Source organism: Botrytis byssoidea, assembly GCF_014898295.1.
Source record: "Botrytis byssoidea strain MUCL 94 chromosome Unknown BBYS_018, whole genome shotgun sequence".
In the NCBI taxonomy this organism is placed as follows: Eukaryota; Fungi; Ascomycota; class Leotiomycetes; order Helotiales; family Sclerotiniaceae; genus Botrytis; species Botrytis byssoidea.
Window position 1 is genome coordinate 36993 of NW_024065859.1, and position 27269 is coordinate 64261.

General features: G+C 43.3%; 5 protein-coding genes across 5 annotated transcripts; 2 read left to right on the plus strand and 3 right to left on the minus strand.

Moving 5' to 3' along the window:
• Nucleotides 1–223: 223 nt before the first annotated feature.
• EAE97_008386 (uncharacterized protein) lies at nucleotides 224–1992 on the minus strand (the record flags this gene model as incomplete). The annotated part of the gene is made up of 4 exons (XM_038878901.1): nucleotides 224–834; nucleotides 898–1511; nucleotides 1576–1691; nucleotides 1744–1992. 4 exons carry the CDS (start codon nucleotides 1990–1992, stop codon nucleotides 224–226), a joined length of 1590 nt encoding a protein of 529 aa, XP_038729983.1.
• A 3304-nt stretch (nucleotides 1993–5296) lies between these two features.
• EAE97_008387 (uncharacterized protein) lies at nucleotides 5297–7068 on the plus strand (the record flags this gene model as incomplete). The annotated part of the gene is made up of 2 exons (XM_038878902.1): nucleotides 5297–5921; nucleotides 5981–7068. 2 exons carry the CDS (start codon nucleotides 5297–5299, stop codon nucleotides 7066–7068), a joined length of 1713 nt encoding a protein of 570 aa, XP_038729984.1.
• A 1118-nt stretch (nucleotides 7069–8186) lies between these two features.
• Nucleotides 8187–14093, minus strand: EAE97_008388 (uncharacterized protein; the record flags this gene model as incomplete). The annotated part of the gene is made up of 2 exons (XM_038878903.1): nucleotides 8187–13529; nucleotides 13581–14093. The coding sequence occupies 2 exons, from the start codon at nucleotides 14091–14093 to the stop codon at nucleotides 8187–8189; spliced, it is 5856 nt and encodes a 1951-aa protein (XP_038729985.1).
• Nucleotides 14094–20575: 6482 nt separating this feature from the next.
• On the minus strand, nucleotides 20576–21208 carry EAE97_008389 (uncharacterized protein; the record flags this gene model as incomplete). Its single annotated transcript, XM_038878904.1, has 4 exons — nucleotides 20576–20809; nucleotides 20863–20919; nucleotides 20972–21051; nucleotides 21116–21208. 4 exons carry the CDS (start codon nucleotides 21206–21208, stop codon nucleotides 20701–20703), a joined length of 339 nt encoding a protein of 112 aa, XP_038729986.1. The 3' UTR covers nucleotides 20576–20700.
• A 3648-nt stretch (nucleotides 21209–24856) lies between these two features.
• EAE97_008390 (uncharacterized protein) lies at nucleotides 24857–26198 on the plus strand (the record flags this gene model as incomplete). The annotated part of the gene is made up of 2 exons (XM_038878905.1): nucleotides 24857–24974; nucleotides 25069–26198. 2 exons carry the CDS (start codon nucleotides 24857–24859, stop codon nucleotides 26196–26198), a joined length of 1248 nt encoding a protein of 415 aa, XP_038729987.1.
• Nucleotides 26199–27269: the final 1071 nt, after the last annotated feature.

Here is a 27269-nt window from a genome sequence, read left to right on the forward strand (position 1 = left end):
GCAGTGACCAATGCTAATTGATATGGTGGGTTGCACTAAGTCGCAGCTTTCCTTCAGCCTATTGATATTGGCCTTCTGTCTTTCGTCTTTCTGATTAAGTGTATGCTCTATCTCTTTTCCCCGATGCATCTCCAAAGGTTTAAAGCAATAGAAGAATGAAATGATACTTGAGCTGAAAGTCTATGCACTGATATAAATCCAAGGGCATCATAACTCAGTAGAATCAGAGGGCATAGACAAACTCGTGATTTTCCTTGTCCGTCAAATCAAGAAACTCTTGTTTATCTAGCTTTCTGTAACCTGGCGCGGCTCTAATTGCTTCGTTCTTCTTGTTCATCCTGTTGTAGTACCAAGCAATGAAAGCCACATCCAGGGCACACACTCCATAACATACAATGATGGTTATTTCCGCTGGTTTATATCGTGGCTCGTCTGCTGGTCTGAATACCTGGGGGCCGATTATGTTCCCTATACAATAAGCAACTAAATACAGAGCTGCGACTGTTGTTTTCTTAGTGTAACCTGCGACGTTACTCGATATCATGGAGAGAAGTGCAGTGAACGGCGTCGGTGAAGCTTGTGTTAGGTAATAGCCCGCCAAGCGACCACTGTCGTTGGATAAAGGGAGGGCAACTATAAGTATCATGCCTAGCATCGCTATCAAGAGACCAGATATGGAGATCAAAAGTCTGTGTCCATATTTATCTCCAAGATAACCACATGCAATGAGGGCTATAACTTCGACAGCACCACCCGGAGTTCCGTAAAGAAGTGATTCGTCGGGAGTGTAGCCAAATGAAACGATAAGCTGGGAAAAAAAGTTGGAAATTCCACCTGTGTTTTGTCAGTTTCGATTGACTGTAGCCGAACGGAATTCGACGTTGAGATCCTTCTTACCATTAGGAATATCTGCTACTAATCCATAAAATACGAATGCCCAAGTTACCGGATCGGCGAGAGCTTCCTTCAGTTGGTACATTTTAAAGTGTTTATTGCCCACACCTTGTTGGTTCTTTCTGATACGCTCAACAGCCATAAGTCTCTCTTGTGGAGTAAGAAATTTGGCATTCAATTGATTATCCGGCATGAAATATAGAAATATGCAACCGATAGTTACCGTCAACAAACCAATGGCCAAGAATACAATCTTCCATGAAGCAATGGTCGATCCGTGTTTTTTAACACCAACTGAGATGCCGTAAGCGACGAGACCACCAAATATTTGAGCGAAACCATTGAAACTGAACCAAATTCCAGTTCGTAGGCCTTGCTCCCTTTGTGTGTACCACTGGGATGTAAAAAGAGTAAAACCAGGGGTCACTGCAGCCTCGAAGACTCCCAGAAAGAAGCGCACAGCCACGGCACCCGCAAAATTGCTTGTCGCGGCCATGCAACACAAGGTCCCACCCCAAGCTATAATATTGAACGATGACCATTTAGCGAGTGGCAATCTCTGCAATAGAAGATTGGTGGGATACTCCCAGACCAAGTAGCCGATGTAGAACATTGATCTGTACAATGGATCAATCAACAAATTTCTCAAAGTGATCAAACCCGAACTAAGAACTTTCTTACCCTAGCCATTGATAATTGTCACCCTTAAGATCGAGCGAGGTTTTCATCCCCATAACGCTCGCGTAGGAAAGTGTGGTCTTGTCGAGATAGTTGAGCCCATACACAACACAGAGCATCTGTGAATGTACGATGAGTACTCCGATGGGCATTATTCAATAAGAGACATACCGGCATCAAATTCCAATCAATTTTCCTCAACAATGCCTTTTCCATCTCTGGCGTTATGACAATAACTTCGCCGTCATGTCCAGCAAAAGCTTTAAGCGCTTCATCGCCGTCATTGGGATCAACATGCTTAAACATGGGATCTTGCAATTCCCCTTCGCCCAAGGTAACATTTCGCTCTAAGTCTTGTGACTTCTTTTTGATTAAATCAGAGTTGGTAGATTGATATTTTTCATCAACTGGGTCCGCCATAGTGTAGATGATAACTTTGATGGGTAGTCAATCACACTTCGACTGTCCCAAGTACAGAAAAGACCAAATATTACTAGTGATAAGCAAACGAAAGAAATCTTTGATTGGCGATGGTGTCGACGAGTGAAAGATGCAGTCCGTGAAAAAAGTGTAATGTATGGTGATGATATGATTGAACGAATAACGAAGAAATGAAGGGATCACAGACATCAACATGATGGAACTGTAGTACAAATACTGGACTACAGTAAAGTAGGTCATGCACGTATGAGGTCTATGCTATCTGAAGATCATCACTAGTCCACAAAATGGCCATGAATGGAAGTGTTATCATCACTCTTTCCCTCTCGAGCCCCTCATCTTTGAAGATATTCGATACAGGTTGATAATACGTTGATAGTAGATGCTTCTTGGATCATATCTTATCATTCCTTATCAGTTCTTCTTCATCAATGAGGAGGGGCAAGAGATATGAAATGAGGGGAAAACATCGGGCTTTGGGAACATTGAACACAATTGGAGAAAAGATTTGAGAATTATACCAAAGGGGAAATAATCTTCATTGTAGCAAAGTCAAAAGGGAAGGTTACATTTGGATATCATCGGCAGATGATAAGCTTTGAACTTTGAACTCTGAACTTCCTTACCTCATTATCTGTCTAGAACTACCTAGGTACTCGTACCTACCTGAGCTGGGATGTTGAATCGATAAGAAGCCACGTGATTATATTATTCACCTTGGTACCTCAGCTCGTTCGAGTATTACTGAACAGCTACCTTTCAATCAACAAACAATTGCTTTCACAAGCAAGCTATGATTCAACAATATGATGCGCAGCTCTTCTAGCCACCATTTTAAGGCAAGGATGATTTGCTGCGAATATCACCCTTAAGTGAATGCTCATAATCAGTATAAATTGAAGCTAATTACGAAGAGCTCTGTGAGCGTGAGCACAAGGGGCGACAGCAAAAAAAAATTGATCGCGAAAAGAGAAAGGCATGCGATCTGGGACCTCATTATAGCTCACGGCAGTATTCGTTCGGTTTCACAAGGGCTTTGCAACGCTTCATCAACAGTCCAAATGGAGAACGAATATTTGATCAAACGGTATCACCCATATCCTCCTGATATTAAACGACGGCCTCGACACCCAGTACTAGCACATTTTCATTTGGCGTGGCGGTAGAGAATTATACCGACATGTTGTCAATCGCCATGCCGGTTTTGAGTTCTGACTCTTCGAAGCGGCTCATCTAGAAAAGGTGCCCATTTGTCGATCTGCAGAATGTCCTCCTCACTTGAATTTCTCACAAAGCTGAACATGATACCAGAACCGCTATTAGAAGTACAAAAAATATGACCGCAAGTCGAGGGTTTCTACACAAGTGCGGGACTTGATGTGTGTGTAAGGGCATTTGGGACAACATGTAAGTCGTAGAAAGCAGATGCGATTTAAATTGCCCAGCGCCTTCAGATCCTCGACATTCAAACATTCACCTTACTACAACAATAACTCGACAGCCTCTTGCAAGCAAAAGATCTCAGGAGAAGTATGGGATTTTAGTAAAGCTGGCTGTTTAGAGGAGCCATGAGGAAACAATGGACGCGTTGGTTCACATCTGGGCTGGATTTTGGCATCGAATGTATCACAATTTCCGGGAACGTTCGCAATTTATTAATTCAGCATATTAATGGCAGGTTAATTTCGTAGCGAAAAGGTTCAAGTCAGGGAATGACAGTGCTGACGTGATTTTTAAGATGATACCACGTACATTTTCCTTTCCAGCGTCAGTATCCAGTGGATCCCTACAGACTTGGCGTACCAAGGTCCAATTGCATGGTAGCGATAGCTACGGAATCCCGCACGAAGATGATATCTAATGAATCTTGAGCAATCCAGCCCTTCTAGCGGAGAGTTCGATGTCTATTTCACGTTATTTTCTCAATGTTTGAAATGCTGTAATTCAATCTCGAAAGCTGTTTGGTTCGTTTCTCTAGTTATTTAAGAGGACAACACAAAGTTTCCCCCTTATTTCAGCCCTATTTTGCTGTTCATGAGATGATACTACCCATCCTCCACATACTTTCACAACGAGCCGCAGAAATCTATCTACACAGTCAGCAGCAATACGTGGAGTCAATACACGTATCAAATCAACTACGTACAAAGTTGCTGGTAAACTTATTGAGAAATTTTATCATGCTAAAGTCTGGCACCTGATTGTTTGAAACTACTAGCAATGACAATCAATCAAGATGCCGGCAGAAGAATTGAGGCCATGTACTGGACGTTGTACGGATATTCGATCGAGAATAGTGCCATCGATGACTATGTGTATCACAGCTATTGGAAGTATGAATGAAAGACGATATCGCTCACACGCGTGCGAAGGAGACTCCATTGGAGTTATCTTTCGTGGATCTGGTCCTGATAAGAATGCCAGCCCTACTCGGCCCCAGCGAAATTACCTCTAGCAATGGAAGTTGTATCGTAAATGCAAATGTGATATTTCTTTAGCTAAAATTAGGTACGTAGCCGCTGTCTGCTGAGAAAGCATCTTTTTTATTCCAACTTTGCTTGACGATTACTTTCTTTTTGTTGAATCCTTCCGCCGAACTTCTCCGCATTTCGGATGTAGCCCAAAATCCGATCAGATATCTTTTAATTCCTCCACTTCTGGTGTTTGTTCTTAAATCCGGTATCACCTCCGGCCTAACATTTCTTCCGCGCGGACTATTCTAAGTCTATGGAGTCCGATCAGTTGGGTCGATTTCTAACTTGATATTGATTGTGTTCTCTAGTTCATCGTAGGTCAATAGCTATGGCCTTGCGGGTCCATCGCTTCCAGTGTAAGCACTATAGAATAACCCTTGATCCTCTACGACTATTGATTCCATGTTTGGATGGCAACTGGCTCAAGTTCAGAACTATTATGGAGAAAGGAGCATTGATGTTGACGCTGAGTAGACGCTTCTCAGAACTCTCACTTGAAATTTAAGAGTCATGCCGACTAAAACGGCAAAGGCTTTCTCATGAATCTCACGGCTTATGAAGCACAGTCAAGTATTTACTTCTTCATTCTCCGACCCTTGTCTCCCAAGAATTAAGCATGCCTCTCGGCTCCCCTTGGAATGTTATATATTGTGTGACCATCTCCATGTTTGAGGACTGAGATGTACGGTAGGTAGTTCTCAACATAGTTTCACAAAGTCTCTAGAACTCTTCAACTGAAAGGTGAGTTATATTTCATTGCTAGAGATATCATGATATATTGGACTGACACGCTCAAATAGATTTAAACCATGGCGGATCTTACATCGGAGAAACTTGCAGAGTCTTCTGCTACTTCAGCAAAGTCTCTAAACGTTCCACCCAACCAAACTGGCATCTCCTCTGAAATGGCATCCATCTCGGAGATCGATCAAGAAAAAGCACAAGTTAAACAAACCGAGGATGCTCCTCCAGTACGAGATATTACAGGTTGGAGGTGGGCTCTGGTGGTTGCCGCAATACTCTCCTCCAGCTTCCTCTTCGCTCTCGATAACACCATTGTGGCAGTTGTTCAAGCTGACATCGTTGTTACCTTCAATGATGTTAGTAAACTTTCGTGGCTTAGTGTGGGCTTCCTCATCGGTGCAGCTAGTACGAATCTAGTATGGGGAAAGATCTTTGGCCAGTTCAATGCGAAATGGACGTATATCATTTCAATTATTATCTTCGAGGCTGGCTCTGCGTTGTGCGGTGGTGCTCCCAATATGTCTGCTCTAATTGTTGGACGGGCACTTTGTGGATTCGGTGGTAGTGGTGCGTATGTGGGTGTTATGACACTACTTGCTGCTTCTACAACTATCCATGAGAGACCGCTTTATATTGGAGGTACTGGAATGACTTGGGGTTTAGGCACTGTAATTGGTCCGATTATCGGAGGTAGGTTCATGCTCGTCCTTCATTGACTAAGACGAAAAATTGTACTAACAATATCAAAGGTGCATTCACAGATTCCTCTGCAGGATGGCGTTGGGCTTTTTACATCAATCTTTGCATTGGCGCAGCTTGCGCTCCAGTCTACTTATTTCTCCTACCAAATTATGATCCCCGCCCGGGTGTTCCACTCCTCCATCGCGCAAAAGAGGTTGATTACCTCGGTGGCATACTCATTATTGGAGCCTTTGTCTCTGGTGTCATGGCCGTCTCATTCGGCGGTGTAACTTACCCCTGGAACTCTGGGAAAATTATCGGTTTGTTCGTCTGCTCAGGTATCTTGTTCATCATCTTCGGTATCCAACAAGTCTTTACTATTTTCACCACGACCAGCCGTAGAATCTTTCCTATCGAGTTTTTGAAGAGTAGAACAATGCTTATCCTTTTCGCCATGACATCTGCTGGAGGAACCGCCATCTTCATCCCTATCTATATGATTCCAATCTTCTTCCAATTCACCCGTAACGACTCGGCTCTCGAAGCAGGCGTACGGCTTCTGCCATTCATCATTCTGATGATATTTGCCGTCATATCCAACGGTGCCATCCTTTCCGCATACGGTTACTACATGCCATGGTACACTGCAGGTGGAATCTTCGTCCTCATCGGCGGAGCCCTCATGTTCGCCGACGTTACCCCCGATACCTCTATTGCCAAAATCTACGGCTTCACCATTCTCATCGGTTTCGGTGTCGGTTTATTCGCTCAAGCCTCCTTTTCCGTTGCCCAAGCCGTTGTTGCTGAAGAACTAGTTTCTTCCGCCGTCGGCTTCATCACCTGTGCACAAGTAGGCGGTGTAACGATCGCTCTCGCAATTGCTAATTCCGTCTTCCTCAATGGAAGTCAAGAGAAGATTCAAGCTATTCTGCCCGATCTACCGGCTGCAGAGATTCAGCAGGCGATTGCGGGTGCGGGTAGTGAGTTTGTTAAGAATTTGACAGTGATGCAGCAAAAGGAGGTCATTCAGGCGATTGTGGAGAGTATGAGCAAGACATATGCTATGGTTATTACGGCGGGAGCGATGACTGTAGTGTTGAGTTTGTTGATGAAGAGGGAGAAGCTTTTCATGAGCGCAGCAATGGGTGGTGCTTAGATTGAGAATTGGTAATTAGGATAGTCTAGAGCTTGATATGGGAGGATAAGTTGCTTTAAGCTGCCTATGAGTATAGGGGGAAAATAGGGCAGAGAGGAAGATAATTGTGTTGATGAACAAGCTCCATCAACTACATCATGCAATCTTCTCGTACCCTGTCACTTGTATCTAATACAATTTCTGTCACCAATGCTATCGAATGCTTATCACTTAAAAATACTTTCTGTATTATCTCTTCGGTAGAAACAACAACATTAAATCATCCTCTACACTGTTATCAACCATTAACTTTCGTATTCCTCGAAGAAAATAATAATATCATCCTTAAAAAAAGCTCATGAGTGATTTTTAATGCCAATGCTCATATGTATCCCTCGTGTCTTATGTGTGGCTATGTTAAACTAAAATTCCCAGTCCACATCGCCCATCGATGTGTTCAATCACCAATGCACTTCCCTCCCGTCTCCTCACACTATAACCCTCTTTCAAAGCCCAAAAAATCTACAAAATCTTCCCTGTCAGCTACTGACGTCCGGGGTATATGTAATAGTGGCAGCAATTTGTCTCTTTCTTCTCGTCGAATGCAAAGAAATTGACCACTTCACCGCGTGAATATTTGGATTTCTCCCTATTCCCCTATACCCCCATTTCCCCAACCATCCATCCCCTTCATCCTTGACAAAAGAAACATCAATCAACCCACAATCCGATCTGCTCTGTGAAAGTCGAGCCCATTCATATTTGATCAAAGAATGCCCAAAATACAAAAAAACGCCCTGTGATATGCATTATCTCCCATCCTTCCCATTCCCAAACGCCACGCTTGAGTCATGAAGTTCAGTTAATGTAGACTACGGCATGTCGAGTCCAAAGAGGCAAAAAGGAGAAGCTCGTACGCTTCGGATAAAATTAACAAAGTGAACAAAAAAAAAAGTCTGCTAGAGGTGTAATGTGCCTGGTGAAGGCAAATAAAATGACATTGAAAAGAAAATATTTGTGTGAGCTGAGTTGTGTTTGAAGTAGAAGTTACCACATAAGGTTTACCGATCTCTCTTTAGAATTTTACCCACATTAAGATAATCATCGTTTCCACCCATGTTCGAAGACTTTGAAGTAGGTCAAGGCGTAGGAAGGAAATCGCCATCGACGACTGTTTGTGATGATTTTGAAGTGGGTCGAGGTGTAGGAAGGAAGTCACCATCGACAACTGTCTGTGATGACTTTGAAGTAGGCCGAGGAGTGTGTTCTTCATCTATGAATGAAAATTGTGACTGTGATTGTTTTGGCGTTTTGAATAGATCAACCTCTTTATCGCTGGGGCCCTGAGATTTACCTGGAGGTGTTGAAGTAGCCTCAGAAATCTCGGATGCTGGGGGTATTTCTGACGTTGGTGATGAAGTAATCGCCTCTTCAGTGACGGTAGGTGGTGGCTCTATCGAGTCAGAACTTAACATTTCTGTCCCAGACACAACACTACCACGACTGTTCGTGCGCATCATTTCTGTACCAAGCTTAGAGCCACGATGTGTTTTTGGAGAAGTGGTAGCCTTTGGGCTGGTCTTTTCTCGTACAGCAACATCACCCAAAACTTCATCCTCATCATCACCAGATTCTGCACACTCATGGCGGTTCTTCTCCAGAATTTCACGTTTCGCCTTCATTTTTTCAGATGATCGTTGGCGAGAAAGATTTCGACGATGTTCTAATCGCACTGGAGAAGGGCTGTTTGGAAGAAGGTTGGGTGGCGGAAGTTTAGGTAATTCATTGTCTTCAATCATATCAACTTCGTTACTGATACCAAGTCCAGTCTCATCCCAATCGCCTGTAGGCCTCCTATTAATGACGACAGGAAGATCATCGGTTGGAAAAGCCTCGGTATCCTCAAAAAGACTCGAGCTGATAGAATCTTCGCGACTTGAACCTCTGAAACTACCAGCTGGCATATGCGCAAAGCCAGACGAAGCAGAAGTAGGGCTATCTTCAAGACGCAAACTCTCCTGGCGTAGACCAGACGGTGGAGGATATGCCGGAGAGAAGTTCAAACTTGATATAGGCTCTTTCCATTGACATAATCTACAAAGGACTTCGGTAAGCTTCGACGCTGTCGGTGGCTTTTCAATCAAAGCATCGAATTGATGAGGTGCTTGAAGTTCTTTCAGGTATCCGGTGATGGCAACTATGGGAGTTTGAGAATTGGCGTTCTTTGTTTCGCGAATCATTCGAGCCACATCTGCACCATTGAGTTGAGGTAATTTGAATTCCATCATGATAATATCGAATTTGATGTCACTGACGGCATATCTCAATGCATCAGCACCATTTGACACCGTAACTGTGCGACAACGCAATTTCTCCAACAATTTTTCCATAACCATTCGCGATACTGGGTGGTCTTCGCAGATAAGTACATCCAAAGGTCTAAAAGCAGGACCATCAGAAAGGGTAATCTGGGACATGCGCCTTGAGCTTTGACGGCGACGTTGAACGCGAAGTAATGCATTAGCCTTTTCTCCTTCATTATCCGAAGAAGAAGGTGACATATCGAACACTTGACTTCGTCGCTTGCGATGGGACAAGAACTCGCCTGGTAAAGGGCTTCCTTCTTGTGATCCAACTGTTTGCGAGCGAGCTCTAGATGATGATGAGGTACCACTACCTTGTCGGGGGGTGGCAGGTGGTTTTGCTGGCGATGATAATGAAAGTGGTGGAGGTGCAGACCCACGTATCTTAATAGGCGACGAAGCGGCAGAACTAGTGGTCTTATGAAGCCCTGGCGATGTTCTAGGCCCATCTATAAAACTAGCAGGTGGTGCAAGGTTGTTGCTCGATTGCTGTGATAAGCTCGAGGAATTGCTCGAAGTTTTACGTCTAGCTTCATTATTCTGCCCTGCAATAAATGAGACAAGTAACGGTGATGAAGGTTGTGAAGCCCTACTTGGAGAAGCATCTGCTTGACTAAATCCAGACGGAGACGAAGGCCGGGCAGTAGCTTTAGCATTTGACAAGGTTCTTTGAATTGGCATTGGCATTGGCATTGGCATTGGCAATACAGGGCTTCCATCTAATGCAGCTGGGGATGTGACTACGTTGTTAGTACCACCAGGACTGACAACTGGCTTGCTTGTGGCCGACATGGCTTCCTGTCGTAGTTTTTGTATAACATCTTTGTTTGCCTTTTCTAGAACTGGTAAGTTTTTGAAAGTAAAATTGCCGAAGTCGTCTGCTACTACAGGTTCGCTGAGCCGCCTACTCTTCATATCTCGGACGTGGGGTGGGATGTGTAAAGGCATTAAACCTCGTTTGACGTTATTGACTTGACTCCGAACTCGAGACAAAGCATCATGAGGGCGTTCGGGATATTCGGCACCAGGTGTAGGATGCTGAGTAGATGCTTGATCTTCCATCTCTTCCGCGAAAGATTGCAGGGTGGCTCCTCTCGCATCGAAGTACTCGGTATCCTCGGGATTCTCTGGTGCGGGAACAAATTGTGCATCGTCTTCGAGCAATTTGTCCCACTGAGTGCCTTCGAACCAAGGGTGGCTTCGGATTTCATCGCCTCCAGTAGGAAACTTCTCTTCTTTGTTAGCCCCAAGTCGTTTCTGCGGGTCTGAGCATAAAAGCTTATTCATGAGATCCTTAGCCTCATCTGAGACATCGTAGTCACCTTCATCCGGCCATGAAATTCGGCGAGCCAAGATGTTTTCGAAAACTTCATCCGGTGTGCCAGCATGAAAAGGTGGATAGCCATAAATAAATTCAAACATGATACACCCTACAGACCACCAATCACTTACTTCATCTTGACCAAGGCCATTTACGGTTTCGGGAGCAAGATAATCAGGTGTACCAACAAACCGACGATTACTGTCATCAGGATCGAAAAGAGCCATTGGAGGTGGCATCATACCTGTGCTAGTTTGTGGTGGTGTACTGTGCCTAGCATCAGAACTGTGACTCGTAATAGGATGAAGGCATAAGTCTGGTGATCCAGCAGTCTCGTTCTCGCTCAATTCTTCGATAGGTGTTCTTCTTTGATTGAGCGCTTGTTGATTTTGGGACTCGTTCAAAGAAAATTGGTTGAACATAGATGTCAATGCATCACTACCGCCGCTGTCACTCCTATGGCCAGACTTTCGTCGCGCATCCTTGTTGATGGTGTTTTCACGACTCAAATTGAAGTACGAGGGTGTCCCTAAGCTACCTGCAACATCTGGGGTCATCTGAGGTGTTGAGCCAGGTGAATGATGGCCCTGATAATCGAATGATGAAGCACGAGAAGAACTCATGGAAGTGGCTCGAGCAAAAGGACCTTGTTTCAGCAGATCTGGAGCAGACTCATTCGCTACGCTGCTTAATACACGCTTTTGACGTCCAATCAAACCCATTCTCGACAAACCAAAATCAGTCAATTTAAGATGACCCTTTTGATCAATGAGAAGATTGTCGGGTTTCAAATCACGATGTACAATGCCACGACTGTGAAGATGTTCAACGCCAAGGATCACCTCACCAAGGTATTTCTTTGCCCAATCTTCCGAAAGACCCCCGAGAACTTTGATGAGAGATGCGCAATCGCCACCATTGAGATATTCCATCACTAGATATAGATAGTCTTTGCTTGAAAATGTCCAATAGAGCTTCGCGACAAAATCGCTCTCACCTTGCCACATCATGATAGCACGTTCAGCCTTAACATTTGTGACTTGATTCTTGGCAACCATATCGGCCTTTTTAAGTACCTTGATAGCATAGTAATCACCAGTTGACTTCTTCTTCGATAGATAAACACTACCAAAGGCTCCCTTGCTGATAGGTTTGATGATCTCGAAATCTTTGATCGACGGTGGTACGGCACGTGCTTGTGGAGCGCTAACAGAATTTAATCGGGGCGATGGTGGTGGGCGTGGTTCTGATCCAGCAGCCGAGGACTGACGTCGATGGTGTGACGGGACTAATGCGGGTGAGCTGAACTCGCTTCCGGGAAGCATCGGCGATGCAGTTGGAGAAACGATACCCTCGTGGGCGATCGGCAAAATGCGGGGTTTGGAAATTCTCAATGGGGATGATGGAGGTGGCATCCGAACGGGAGACTCTTGTCTTCGGGGTGAAAGTGTACCAGTACCAAGAACCATGCTTCGCCTGTTTTGTTGCCGGGAACTTGCATGTCGACGAAGATCTCCGAATTCTGAAACTGGCGATTCCGTTCTTGGCGGACGCCCCATGACCGATGATGATCTGACGCTACCATCACTCTCCGCACCCGTATCACTTTCGAAGAAGATTGATTCTCTTCTTGCTTCCCGGGATTGTCCTAGTATACTACTCAAAGCGCCTTGGTGTGAACGAGGAGTTGGGCATTCTTTAGGACTACTGGATCTGGTAGAGGAAATGGCAGCAGATGATAATTGCCGACCTTCATGTACCATGCTCGTCCCAAGTTCAGCAGCTCGGAGTGCTGCTGCCAGCGATGAGGGTCCATGTGGTCCGTCGAACGAACCTGCAAAAAATCCCTCTTCATTAGCTGGTGTTATTTCTTCGGGTTCCTCTGTCGAATCACTAAGTTGGCCAGCTGCAAGTCGGGCAGCTTTGTTGATAGCCTCATCTATACAATCTTGTACAATTGCCGAAAATTCCATACGGATGCGTTCTGAGTATTCGATAATTCTTCGATGACGAATGACAGCTTCAACCTTTGCACGCGCAACGGCTTCACTATCCGCACAAAGCATCGATAAGCCTTCTTGATCTACAGCGTTCAAACTTGGTGATTGCCATTGCATAACTTGAGATATGCGGGATTCCGATTGAGGAGATTGTGTACGAAACTCTCCAGGAGCTTGAGGGGATGGTTCTTTGATCGCGGGTGTGTTGATTTCCATGGCTGTATCACAAAGGTCCAATAATAGTTCGACGATTCGAGCATGAGGTCGCCTTTGAGCGAAGGATCGTCCTCTTGCATGACCAAATCCTGATGTAGACCTTGATCGAGATCTACCCGATGTGGGTGTCCCTGGAGAAGCTGTACCAGAAGATGTAGTTGAGTTGGCACCGATCGGTAATCCCTTGTATTCAGCCTGAGGTGGAGTCGGCATCACAGGTTGTTCTCCCGCACTCGGCCGAGCTTGACGAGCTTCTAGCGCATCCAAAACTCTAACAATAGCATGACGATGTTCCGTCAAATTATCCTGACACATTTGTACTTCCATCTCAGCTTTGTGTTCTTGGAGGCACAACTCGGTATGCTTTTCGAACCACCAAGGAGGGATTTGACGTTCGCAGATTCGGCAAAGGAGTGGTAATGGCGGGGCATGATTTTCTGGATCATTCAGACCTTGTTCCGCAACTGTAGTGAGATATTTCGCAAGAACTTGTGCTCCAGTACCTAAAGATTCGACTATAACTGGGGCGAGGTCTATTTGAATTTCTCGGGGCGCCATCCAAGGTCTGATCATCCACATTGTCTAATAACATTAGCTGTCAATTTTCGATCAAAGATTATGACAAGAACCCACATGACTGCCTGCTTCAGATCCTCGATCGTGTACCATGATGCCTTGTCCTTCCAGCTCAATTGTAGCAGGTCCCGGATGCGATATTGCTGCACCTTCGCCTTCGCCTTCTTTGACATGCTCTAGATTATCTAGTGGTAATAATCTTGAAGCCGGACCCAGCTCAATGGCGAATCTTATAATGTAACTGCGAGAATCATCTTTCTTCATTTCCTCCAGAGTATCTGTGAATACACTCCGATCGTTGTCCCCTATCAAAATGTCCGCGATTGGTTTCCCTTGAACAGAATCCAAAGTTGTACCAATAACATCTGACCATGAGGGGCTGACCCAATTTATTGTGCCATCCATGCTCAGATCCATGATGACATTGAGAGTTTCTTCTGCTGCTTGTCTGAGATCTTCTCTCTCTTCTCGAATATCCGCACTGAGTGATCGTTCCATCATACCGGCCTCTGCACGCAGATGCGACACCGCAGGTGGTGCCAACATTGCCTGATTCTGATCTCCCTCCATCTTGAATAGTTTGTAAATTAAGGATTCCTAAGAATCAATCCTTTGCGTCAACATTGACTATTGAATGGTGCCCTTAGACTTTCAATCAACTTCATTGATGTTGTACGCGTCTTCGTTGGTTGAAATCGGGTGTTACCGTGTCTTCGCAAGCGTTCGTATCGTGGAGGGGAAAAAGCGTTCAGTCGACTCGACCGCGAGGAATGAACCTAGCTAGCAATCAATATTGAAAGAAGACATCATAACAGTTGATATTGATGTCTCTTTCTATAAATTTTGGGAGAGAAAAGTATTTGATGGAAGTAATTTTTTGAAAACGGTTTAGAGGTTGTAGTTGGGGGGGAATAAATTTATCTGGCGTGGCCTGGGTTGATATCCTACTACGGCAGAACTAATCCGTTTGAGTTTTTGGTGTGAGTGTGATAAAAGTATGGAGTGTGATTTGAAACGGGAAAACCTGAGGTTGAAATGCCTTTTTTTAATTTATTTTAACTTTTTTCCCCCTTCTCTTTCATAGGTAATTGAAGAGCATCGGAAGGTAGCTTACTTACTAGGTAGGTAGGTATTTGCTTATTTGCTTATTGTACAGACTGGTGGACAGGACTTCCAAGGTCGGGTCGGTTGCAACGGTTTGAATCGAGTTTGTCCAAGTGAGGAAAAACAACAACACAGGAATGTGTGCGAGTGAGGTAGGTTAGGTTATCGTGATACAACCAAAATTGATTTAATTGTATAACTCGGGAGTGAGTAAGTGAGAGAGTATGAGAATCGAATGTTTTTTCTTTTTCTTTTCTTTTCTTTTCTTTTGAGAGCAAGGTTTTGAGACTACCTAGGGACCTAGGTATTATCTTCCCTTCACCTACTCTAAGAATATTGACTTGTCCTGAACCCTTGTGTCAAAAAGTAGTCGTAGATCTGATCTGATTTGATTGATTGATTGATTGATTACCTACTCTCAATGCTATGTATGATATGATATGATATGGATACCGGTACCCATAAGATCTCAGGTGAGGGGAAGCAACCAATTGGATTGAAGAAAATATATCACGAAGGACAACAAATTCAATTAATAAGTTTAGACAAAGAACATTGAAATGGATTGAGTTGAATTGAGTTGAGCTGGTGAATTCTATCTACCGAGACCGACCAGGACAAAAAGGGCGATGCTACTTTGTACTATGGGGTGAGCGAGAAGGTAGTTAGGATTGATTAGTATCTGGCATTTAGTCTTCGTAGATATAAGAAAATGAAATAGCTGGGCCGGTGATTCTACCCTAGATGTCGAGGTGGATATTTATATAAATAGCTAAGATCTTATAATATTGAGTTTTGGGAATTCGGAGTGGACATACTAGGTGACATGAATATGTAATTAGTAAAAAGGGCTCACCAGGTTCTACTATCCGTTGGCATTCCTGTTGCAGCAGAAGACGAGTATGTAACCTCACAAAGCCTCCATCGCCTACCCATACTTTCTCCTCGCTAACAATACATAAAACTTGAAGATATACTACTGTTCACCACTATCAACTAATTGCTCTAGACCATTTCCCCTCACTTTAGTCAATGTATTTGAGTCTTGATGCTACGTCAAAGCGACAATAAGGTTTAACTTCTTCCATCACACGCGCAAACTCACTCACTCACCTACCTCACTGTCAGCCCTTGAAGCCCTTTCCAGCCACAACTCATCGTCACCACTCTTGCTTTCTATCAAACTTACTCAACGAACAACAACAAAAATGAAACATTTTCACCACTTGGCAATTCTACACCCGATATGCCAAACCCACCGTTAAACATATATTTAATCAAGCTCACCCCTCCATCACAACCGAACTATGACCCCCATCAACCTCGACCACAACTTCTCACTTGGCGCTCTCCCACACACAAGGAGTATCACATACATAACCATAGTTCAATCGTTCAATCCTCAAAAGCCAATTCGCCCCCAAGGAAATCATCTATCCATTTACAAACAAGCCGGTATCTTGCGCATTGGATCCCTGAAAGGAAAAAAAGACGAGTTGGTTGCAACCTCGCATATATCCATCCACTTATTATCCAAATTATATTGCCGTATCACAACGTTATTTCTCGACCCATTTTGAAACTTTTTCTTCGTCATCTGCGATTTCCATATCCTTTTCGAGATCTGCATGCTGGTCATAAAATGATTGGTTCTTCGATCTTTTACGACTTCGGCCAGGTCCGTCGATTGAACGAGGGGCATCATGAATGCCACTCGCACCACTTTACAGAAACGTATGGTGAGGTTAACCAAATTAGTTCGATTGCGATTTAGGTGACCTGACCCAAGCAAGATATTCATTACAGCGGGGGATGTTTAGAAACATTAGAGATTCTACCCTTTTCCACTCTTTTCTCTCTTTTCTGCATATAAACACTAGCACAGGTTGGATTTGAGTTGCCGTCTTACCTTGTCACTATCAAAACATTTCATTCGACTATACTCGAGTACTTATCAAACACTGCTTACTTTCATTCACGTTTACGGTAGATTATAAACAAATCAATCCCCGAGGGTTCTGTAGCATCCATGACTCTCATTGCATTTCCTGATCAAGCTTCTTAAACTACTACAACTACAACTACAACTACATACATACAACCCCGGAACCCCTGTTTTAACAATCGCCAAATTCCACAGAATAGCAACCGAGAGCTCGCCCAGCAACAATCTTTATTAACCTACCCAACACCACAACTTACCCCATCTCGAGTCCCTGCCATATATTTGAAAATTTATTTATTTATGCTTGTCCAAAGGTTACCACATCACTACCATCTACAAAATAAACATCATCATCCCACACACTTTCAATCAAAGCTTACTTTACCTCCCCTCACTCACTTACCAATTACCACCCTTCACTCGCAACGCCAATCCAACCAACATAACATCCTTCCGCCCAGAGAGCTTGGAACCGAGCACTGCATATTACCCTTTACCCTAGAGCAAGCCGCAACTAATCTATACGACTCCCTAGCAACTAGCCACTCGAGCTCAGAACGGGAACTAAGAAGTTGTACACTCAAGACCTCAGACTAAATTCAAAGAAGCCAAAACTTACCAGAGCTAGTGAGAAATAACAGTCAGCTGGTCAATCAGATCACTTTAGATGCATGCGCTACCTAAGCCATCATCATCACCATCATCATCACCATCATCACCATCATCACTACGTATAACACAGAGGGTGGTTGAGATCTAGTCAGTTGAAGGTTATGCAAGTGCTTTTGGATTTTTGTTGGGGATCAATCTAAATTGAGTAGTTTTCGAGAATGATCTTTCAAAGGGTCTTGTGGGAGTTTGCATATACGCATACGAGCAACGAGATTCTTGAGTCTAGAATATCGGAATTTGAGTTCACGGCTTTGATTCAATTGTTCGCGCACATCAAAACGGTTCTTCACTCCATGCACATTTCGCACCTTGAAGCAATACCGATACTTCCGTGGCTAAGTTCTTACTCTAACTACTTTTGCGCGATATTCTATAGCTAATGCTAGTGCTAGTATTGATTTTCGTCTACTCCTCTCTTTTAGCTTTCCGTATATTTGGTTGCTAATTTATTAGTGTACGAGTATCTTCACCTCTCTTGCCCATTCACATCTAGCTTTTTCCTCTTTTAACTGTCTCTCCCCCTTCCACTTTTCCAAACCCTGGAAACCCACGCGTTCCAAGCCCAAAAATCCATCCCACGCACTTGGATCAAAATCAATTAATAACATTACAAACCCAACGAACCGGGGAACATGTTCATTGTTTCCCGGCCGGTAAGATCTTATGTGGGGTACGACAGTACCACGAAAATTGGTCTCGTGGTGATAGCCATGAAGATCGTTGAGTCACGTGCGGCAGACTGAGGAAGTGCCAATGCTTTGAGGGTGAAGGTCTAGGTTACTTGTGGATTGAGTGTGGAGGAAAGGACGAGGGACGGTGATGCATGAAAAACTCACCGTTTGACAACATATTTGTTTCAAACTCTGTTTTTGGCATGCTTGCTATTCATTCGCTGTTTTTCCTCGATATTCTGCATGGAATCTGTCCGAATTGAATGTTGAGGGCTCAAGGGCCCAAGGCATGAGTAGTACAATGTCTCAAGTGTCTTGATGTCTTGCTTCTTATCCCATACCTTTCATCGACTAGCTTTTTATGAGTGGAGTAGAGTGGAGTATAGGGTAGTGAGGCAAATAAATACATGCATATATTTCCAATCTCGTGATTCGTAGCTCGTCGCTCGAATTTTTGAGAGTTGGGAATGGGGGCTGAGACTCCCGTAGGACGAACTATTTCTTTTTCTTTTTCTCCTTCTTGGTACGACGGGATGGATGGGCTGTCCTGGATGGGTATAAGTTGGGATGACTTATTTCAGGGGTTTAATTTTATAACCGTATAATGATTCAGCATTGACTTAACGGCAAAGTCTAGAATGTCATTCGGATATGGTGTTTTTTCAACTAATAGTGTCACCCCCGAGAGTTTGGATGTCTCACATTTAGGGTCAGCCGAAAGCTCCGATATTTGTGTTTTGGTAATCGATGCCCGAATCTTTGGGTAGGACAGAATGGCACAAATTTTCGCCTGCGGAGGATAGGGGATGGATCACAAATTTCCCCAGGTAGAAAGTTTAGAGATGCTTGTCGTTTCATCGGAACAATGTATACTATTGTAAATACTTAGTATCTTTACTCGGTATTCTATAGCTAGTGCTAGTATTAGAGTAATAGAGTTTATGTCTAGTGATGTATCTCTATTTCTCCGAACGAATAAACTCCTAACTTGATAATGTCTAGCTTTATGGAACCAGTGTATTACATTACAAATATACATCGCATTAGAATATTCTCAATTCTATTTATCTAGACCTTATTGCTTCCATGGCGCATGCTTCTTGAAATGTAGCAAGACTCATATACCTTCGAGTTCTCCTGATTATTCGGATCAAAGAACAACTCCGATGGTTTCTTCGTTTGAATAGAAGAAAGGATTAGTTATTTAACAGTTCTTGAATTTCAGGACGCAAAGTTTAGCCTCAAGAATTACTATTCTAATTCAATTTGTAATATATTTGGTTATGACTCCAACACACAACCATTCTCGATCAACATTTTCATAATTTTAATATAGACCGACGTTGTGTGTCTATCTACTTCTGGAAATCAAACCTATCCCTTATTCCATTCTCGCTAGCCACCTGTGACAAATCTCTAGCTCCTCTTCACCTGAACTATATTTCCATGTCCCTCAATGTTCCTCCCGATGGATGTTTTCCCCAAGCCACCTGAAGTGAATAGCTCGGATAGATACCCTCCAATTCACTCTCTGACAAGCGCATAGATAGCTCGTGGGGCTTCTTAGTATCAAGTAAAGAAGATCTGAAAGAGAATCAGATTCAGAGAACGGGAAACGCAGCTAAAAATTTGTTCTCAACTTCTGGAGCTACGCACTAATCACATCGGTGTAGAGTGGTAGTTTACTATCGTGCTTTAAAACCCGCTACAGAGCGCAGTGACAATAAGCGAAATCTGCAGTGCTTCATAACAATTCATCAAATAGTGATGCTGTGCGCAATTTGACAATAGCCTCTGGCAAACAGAAAATCGGGCGGTTGACTTGAGCTTCTAGATCAAGATTTTCATACTAAAATGAGGGCATACCCATCCTGTGGGCTTGCCGAAGTCCAACGCAGCACCATCATTATGATTTAGACAGACAAGGAGGATAATGGCGTAGATTTGGTTGACAATGGTTGGAAATCGTCCAAATCGCTTGGAGCAATCTATCTTGCTTCTCATATCTTTACATCCTTATCCAATCTGAAATAGCAATGCTCTCTTTTCTTCGAACGCTTCCCGGATTGTATGTACCATCTCTTCTATGATTGATGCTCCAACACTGTAGTTTTCGATACATGCGATGAGGGTTAAAAACTTCCTATCGTTTGGAAATCTCGAGTATCATCGGATGATCGAACATAGTCAATCCTCATTCCAACATTCAGAACGAAGAGACGATGGGGGCTTGTGTGAGGAATGAGGGTGTATATACAGTAATTGAGATGAATGATGTTATGATATAACGTTGTATGAGAATGAACTTTCTGATGTGTCATTCGACAGGAAAGATTATCTACCCCCTTCAGCTGATCTCGTAACGGTACCTAATAGTCTATTACTTGATGGAAAGAACAAAGAATTCTTGTCTGTGTCAACAGTAAATGGCAGATAGATCTGACAACCTCGAAAATGTGTGTACGCATTTCCTCCGCACATGTGAAGCTACCAAGATATTTCACCACGATTACTTGTTTCGCTGCAGCTGTGAATACATTATTCTAAGTATAACTCGGAGGAATGCCAGGAGAAATAGACAGATTCTTTCATTTATCGTGTGAATTTAATCCATTAATGACAGTGGTATAACCAGATGTGACAGAAATCATTCAAGGAGATTAGAAAGAAACGAATCCATGTGATAACCAGAACCGGCCTACAGCAAGAAAATTCGATTCAATCAATGACACAGCTGCTATTGGAGACCGGACTAGTGGCAACCGCCCAAAGATTGGAAACTTCTTCAACGGATTTCAACGCGGTAGCCTCCAAGTCTTCTGGGGTCAATCTTGTGTTTACCATTGGTAGGTCCATCGATTGTAGTATTCGGAGTGCCGTTTCCAGGGGCACCACTTGAACAAAAGTTATTGCTTATTACTGACGACTCTTGAGGGGCACCACTTACGACCAGCAGATTAATTTAACGCCAACAGTAGCTTTAATTTCGACACCTTGAATGTTGCTTCAAGCTTTTCAGTCATACAGATTTTTTAGATGGAACGATCCTGACTTACGGAGTGCCTTCGAGAGTGTAGTTTGTGTTGACGTTTGGTTCATGAGTGCGGTCACTACCGCCCTTGACGTCCCACTTGACCTGTTTTGCATGTTAATCATGACTATAATTTAGAATCCGAGGGAAAGGGAAGCTGACGGCATACCCAGGCTGTGGATAGAGGTGTGATTGCTTCGAAATCATGTGGATACTCTGGTGGCGCAATTCCCTCTGCCATTGCAGAAGATTCACTTGCCATCTTGAGAGGTATACAAACCGAAGGAAAGATTATGATTCTTGGCTTTGAGAAATTTTAGTTTGCTTAGGAGCTTGAATGGCCCAAGAGAAGCAAGTTGAATGGATATACGTGTGGTATTTATGTGTTTTCTACTCTTTATTTTGCCGATCATCAAATTAATGCTCACCTGTGAGGTTGTAATACCGTGAGAGTTTTCTGCGGTGATACTGTATTCTGAATCTCTCTGGACATATGGTTGTTTCTGATTCGACTTAAAGTGGCCAGGTCTATGCAGTGTTGCGATGTTTTCCAAGCTTGCAATAGGAATTTCTGGATTTGTTACTTTTCGACCACATTCTGTTCCACGAACATTGGCGGGGTATAATTCTGATTGTAGTCACTTTGAAATCGATTGTGGTGCACCAAGCCACTTTCAAAACCGTCTACTCTAAGTTATGCCATACTACATTACCGGTCACAGCTATGAATATCACATGGCGTGTTAGATTATGTCTACGATACGCAACCAATCTCTTTTAGCATAATACTAGTGATGACAGCGGAACAAGTCACTGGGTGGAGCAATTAGGATAGATATTTGTAGTCGGCAAAGAATGACAGGCCTTTCCAACACCCTCGAAACCGTCCATGATAGTACTATTGCTACCTGTGTTATGTTAGATAGCAAGAAACTCTTTCAAGAAACTCTTTTGAAGGAGATTTTGAGGAACTTTTGCTACAGATACAGATATGACTTCAAAGCTCTATAACTAGTTGATCCTAGCCTGGGAATGCTTGAATAAAGTCTCTCGAGTAAGGCGTATTCTAGAGTCACCGCAAATACATTACAGATAACGCTCATCTTTGTGAATACTATGAATGATATGTGAACCCAATACGACTGCGGGGTAATAAAGCCTTTGGTTACAACATCGGGCTCATCTGGGCTGTTCTGATATTAGGCTTTAATACGAGAAGCTCGATTACGAGTGTGCTGTGTATCGACCAGATATCGTGTACTTGAACAACTACCTCGTATGGATAGCCTACCTTCAATGGCTTGAGTGCACAATATCATGCCGCACAGAGCAAAAGCATGCAATCTTGTTTCACCTGTTCAATCTATCCATCACACAAATGTATGGTGTGAGCTTTGATTATATCACCATGTCAAACTGTTCTGACATTGGGTAACACAGAAGCGGAGATGCAATTTGTAACAAAGGTTACACAGCATATGACAAATCGCGGTCATGTATTTGAGGTTGAAGACGGTACACAGAAACGGATTACACCAACTACAAATGCTCTGCCTATCATACAATGATATCGATGGCTTTGAGTAGCCGATGTGAAGAACAACTTTTGGATTGCCGAAAAACGTAATATATGGCTGTGAAAATGCCACAGGAAAATTGGAAATTGATAAATAAAAAGGACCTAACAAGGGTCATAAAATACCGAGAGTCTGAGAGAAGAGACCGTGCCATTACTCTTATAGCTATCCAAAGAAAACTCCTGGATAGTCAACAAAATTCAACGAGGTCCGAAGTGAATGAGAGTTTCTAGCCAGCGATAACATAACAAGCCGCCTATTCTTTGGCTTAAACGTCAATCTCATGGTCTCGGGCTACATGGCCCTCAGGATATATTGATTTATTGATAACCAAAGGCTCCATAGGTCACTTGACTCTTTTCAGTTATATGCAGCAACTGTCGGAGCAAGTAAGCTTTCGGAAATTGGTGTTTGGAGCCACTCTATCTTCCAATCTTCCCTCATAGTTTTCACACCCCGACCTCGAAGATATATTAGGAATAAAAAAGGGCTCGGTGAAAAGCTATACACTGGCGAGGAGATGTCGTGGCTGATCGCGGGTGGAGATATGGAAGATAAACAGATAGCTTGTAAGGAATTGTTCGAACCAGGAAGTTTGATTCAAGCGCAGATGGCGTCGCAGATAAAAGGAACAAGATAGTCCCACAATTTAAGCTTATTCTCGCCTTCTGTTTAATTGTGTGAACAAAGTTTGATAATATAAACATTCTTTCCCTCCTAGCATTGTCATGCCATCCTGCCAACCTCGTAGTATACATCGCCATTGCACTTGCACTTGCACACTGCCTTTTACAGATAATCAATTTAAGAACTAAAATTCGGTTTGTTGCAACACGACGATAGTGTCTTGTGAAGATGTCTAACACGAACCTTATACGTTGTCACTCCCAAAAACATGTGATGATTCTACTTGTCATTCAGACAATCATGGTGACTCTATTCAAACGCACTCCTTGGTGAAGGGTCTGTCACGATGTGACAAAGATTGAACACCGGGCCATAGATCTGATCGTTCCGGTAAGGCTAGACCCTGATTACAGTTTCTGTGGTTCCTCGACGGGTGATCCCCTGGTATGAGGTAAAAATGGTGGAGTGGAAAGTAATGGAAGTTAGATATTGTATCTTTAAGTAATGGGTTTGATGGAAATCGAAACTAACAACTAGAAGTTGTGTTGAACGGATTTTATGCGCACATTTTGAATCAATCGGTAGATCAAGATATGGTGCGAAGTAGTAGAGAAGAGAAGGGGAGGGGGAAAAGATTCTGTGGGCTTATTGCATTTGCCGGCCTTTTTATCAAGGGTAGCAATCATTCCAGGGCAAACGCCGCTTTAACACAAAGGACATTAGACCTTATCAGATACCAGTATATCTTCACATGCAACGTCGATGATACATCTATTTGTCGTCGATTTTTTGAGGGGGAGATTGCGAATTGAGCCAGGTTGTTTCCCGCCCACCAATAAGGTCAGGAACTTCTATTTTGTACTTACTTCCACTCACAAGGCTTCAATCATACCACGTGAGATCCAAGAATATTTAAAGTGCCATGCCCTCTATTCATGATAAGCTCATGATTCAATGTCTCACTCAGCACCAACCAACCTAGATTATTCAGTCTCATCAAAATCGATGATAACAAGTATTGCTTTATTGTTGGAGGAACCTGGAAGGCAAGGTAACATCTGACCCTAAAAGGGGGATATACAGCCACCATCATGTACACATACACCGTTCACTGCTCTTACATAAGATAATAAGGTTGACCATTTTACACTTTCTGCTCGAGTTACTCTCGTTCCTGTACCACATGTTAAAAATATATCCTCATAAGACAGCCACTATCAATTGTACATCAAACCCACTCTCTTGCAGTTCTCGGATACATCTAATCTTTCGCATACGCTCCCGCTTACGCTCGGAAAAGAATCTAGCCCACTCTGGTACGTAGATAGCATCCATCTAAAGTGCCTCGCCAACCTTGGAAACCTATCTCTCCGCCTGCAATCCCAAACGTCAAGAACAAAGGCAACAAAGCATTCACTCCTTTTCCCGGCTCCAGTTTCCCAGATTCCAACCCCTCCAAGAAGCGGTCTCCATCTCCACAACCCCTATTACTGTCCATAGAAAACTATTACGATATTTTTGATGATTTTCGCAGAGGTTGAATAATAAATACTCATTGCTCAACAAAATCGACTTGAAACATATACCGAACATCTGACCGTATTCACTTTCTCGTGCCTATCTCATGAACCCTGACCCCCGCCCGGTGTTGATCAGCTCAGCCATCATATCATATCACATCACCATTATTAACCTCATTCCTCGCCATGCCAACATTGCAACCTTCTAATCAACATTCACGACACGCAAATACAGTTAGGAATCAGCAAAATAGAAACAATATGGCGAGATCAAATGCTGTATCAGATCGATTGCGCAGTGAAGGTATTTCGACTTTACTTAATTTCAGTTTCTCCATTTCCCCATATCCTCTCCACAAATCTAATCTAATCTCGTATCTAATCTGGCAAAACAGCAGAATCGTGGGTCGAAATATCCTCACAACCATCTTCGTCCTCTATTTCCTCCATCGATAACGAAATTGTAACGACCGGTCTCCGCGTATCTCAACATCCTACTGCTCGCCGACGTAGACGATCTCATAATCAACAGCGCCCCCCAATAATCACAAATGGCAACAGACAAAGAAGCACGAGTAGTCAAGAGGAATACGAAGAATCGGAATCGGAACCAGATCATATAGATATCATAACCAGTTCCAATGAAATTTCTCCACCAGAAGCCGTTCCAGCACGATTAACGACTCACGCAACATATGATGCAGAATTCGAAGATGATGAAGATGAGAATAGTACAGCTTTAGGAATAGGAAGAGGGACAACATTACCATTCACACCCCAACCAAATGCTTTCTCTCATCCTCCTCCTTCACAATCCCAGAGTCATCGAACCCAAGCTCCTGGAAATGGCTCATATTTCCCAAGACAAGTTCATTCGCAACCTCGACCACAACCTTACCCATCGCGTAACCACACAACTTCACGGAATACGTCGTTCAACAATCACACACGGCTCCCTATAGATCATGATGCCGCTTTACGTGCTAGTCTCACAACGTTACTCTCTTGTGCAGCTGCGGCAAGAGGCCTTCCGAAGTCTCCCGCTCAAAATGCCACCAGTAATGAACCAATGGGACTCCGAATAGTTCCTGAATCAGAACTCATTGGTACGGCACCTCCTACTACAGCCAATATATCACGACCCTTATCATCAAGTCGTTCAAGGAGTGGATCATCACAAGACTCGCAAGATGAAGCTATCAAGCGCAAAGCTAGTCAAACAAAACAAAACACTCGAGCTCTCAAGAAGAAGAAGGGAGAACTGGTGCAAGGCGAGGAGGCATTTATTTCGCCTACCCTACTAACTTGGGTCATGAGTGCAGGCGTAGTAGTACTCGTCTCAGTAGTTGGATTCGGTGCAGGATATGTCATTGGTCGAGAAGTAGGAAGGCAAGAAGCATCGGTTCTCGGGGGGTGGAATGGCTCTATGAGTGATGGTAGCTGCGGAAGAGAAGTGGTTAGAAGTGGGACTGGCGGATTGAAGAGATTCAAGTGGGGTGGCAGTGTTGCTAGGAGTATTGTTGCTTGAAGTCGTACACGACAAATTATGAGCGCTTGAGCTTGATTTGGCTGAATTTCAGGTGGTCATTTTGATGAGATATCACGAGCGTGTTTGATTGATAGGGTCTAATTACCAAGCGTAACTTTTCGGAGATCTTTTGGCGTTGGTCCATGGGCATTGGGTTACATATATTTCTCATATTCACATAACATTCTGAAGGTGTTCTATTTATTTCGACCCGTACTTTTGTTAATACACATCTAGCGGGAGGAATTTTTAGGACATGATATGACATGACATGCAAATATGACTGGGGGAGGAGGGTGGATTGAGAAGATAAAATTGAGATTTGGGTCTGGATGAATGGATTAGGATAAATGAATGAAGATATTTTTCGAGGAGCGTACTTTAAGTTCTCACTATCGTGGAAGTGGAAATATTCATACTCAAACCTGCGCTCTTGAACCATTATTCAGTGTTAATTGGTATGCTAAAAACCAAATGGCGAATTTCTGGCCCAAAATTGGTTTCTAGTTGAATAAAGTATGAGTTAGTGTGCGGGTGTTCCCACCACCAAGGTAATCAAAGCGGAGGGCGGAGGGGATGAAAAGAAAGCGTATAGGACAATTGAACGAATGATTTGAAATCTAGAGCGAGTTGCGGTAGGTATTCTATGATAATTGAGATACTCTATGAATTTTTCACCGATGGAGCTTAAGTGAAGGAAGATCCATGTACAGGTAAGATGTTGACTATGACTATGTTAGAACATACTCTCGAGCCAGAAATCTGGTAAAGAGTCAATACTTTAGTATCATATATTGGATAACATTCTAGTTATGAAATATAAAACCTGGGGCCAACAGTATGTGTCTCAACTTCTATGAAAATAGAAAAGGTTAATAGAAGGGAAGGGTCCTGGGGAATAGCTCGCGTGTAGAATACGGTCACGGCGACGAGAGCGATTGAAGTGATGTAGGCACTGCAAGCTAGTTAGTACCAACATACGAAACTGCAAATTTGACTAGCACTATTTCTATTAAGCTATACGTGTCTCAGATTATCCGCTGGAGTAATTCAGTATTTATTCTATGATAT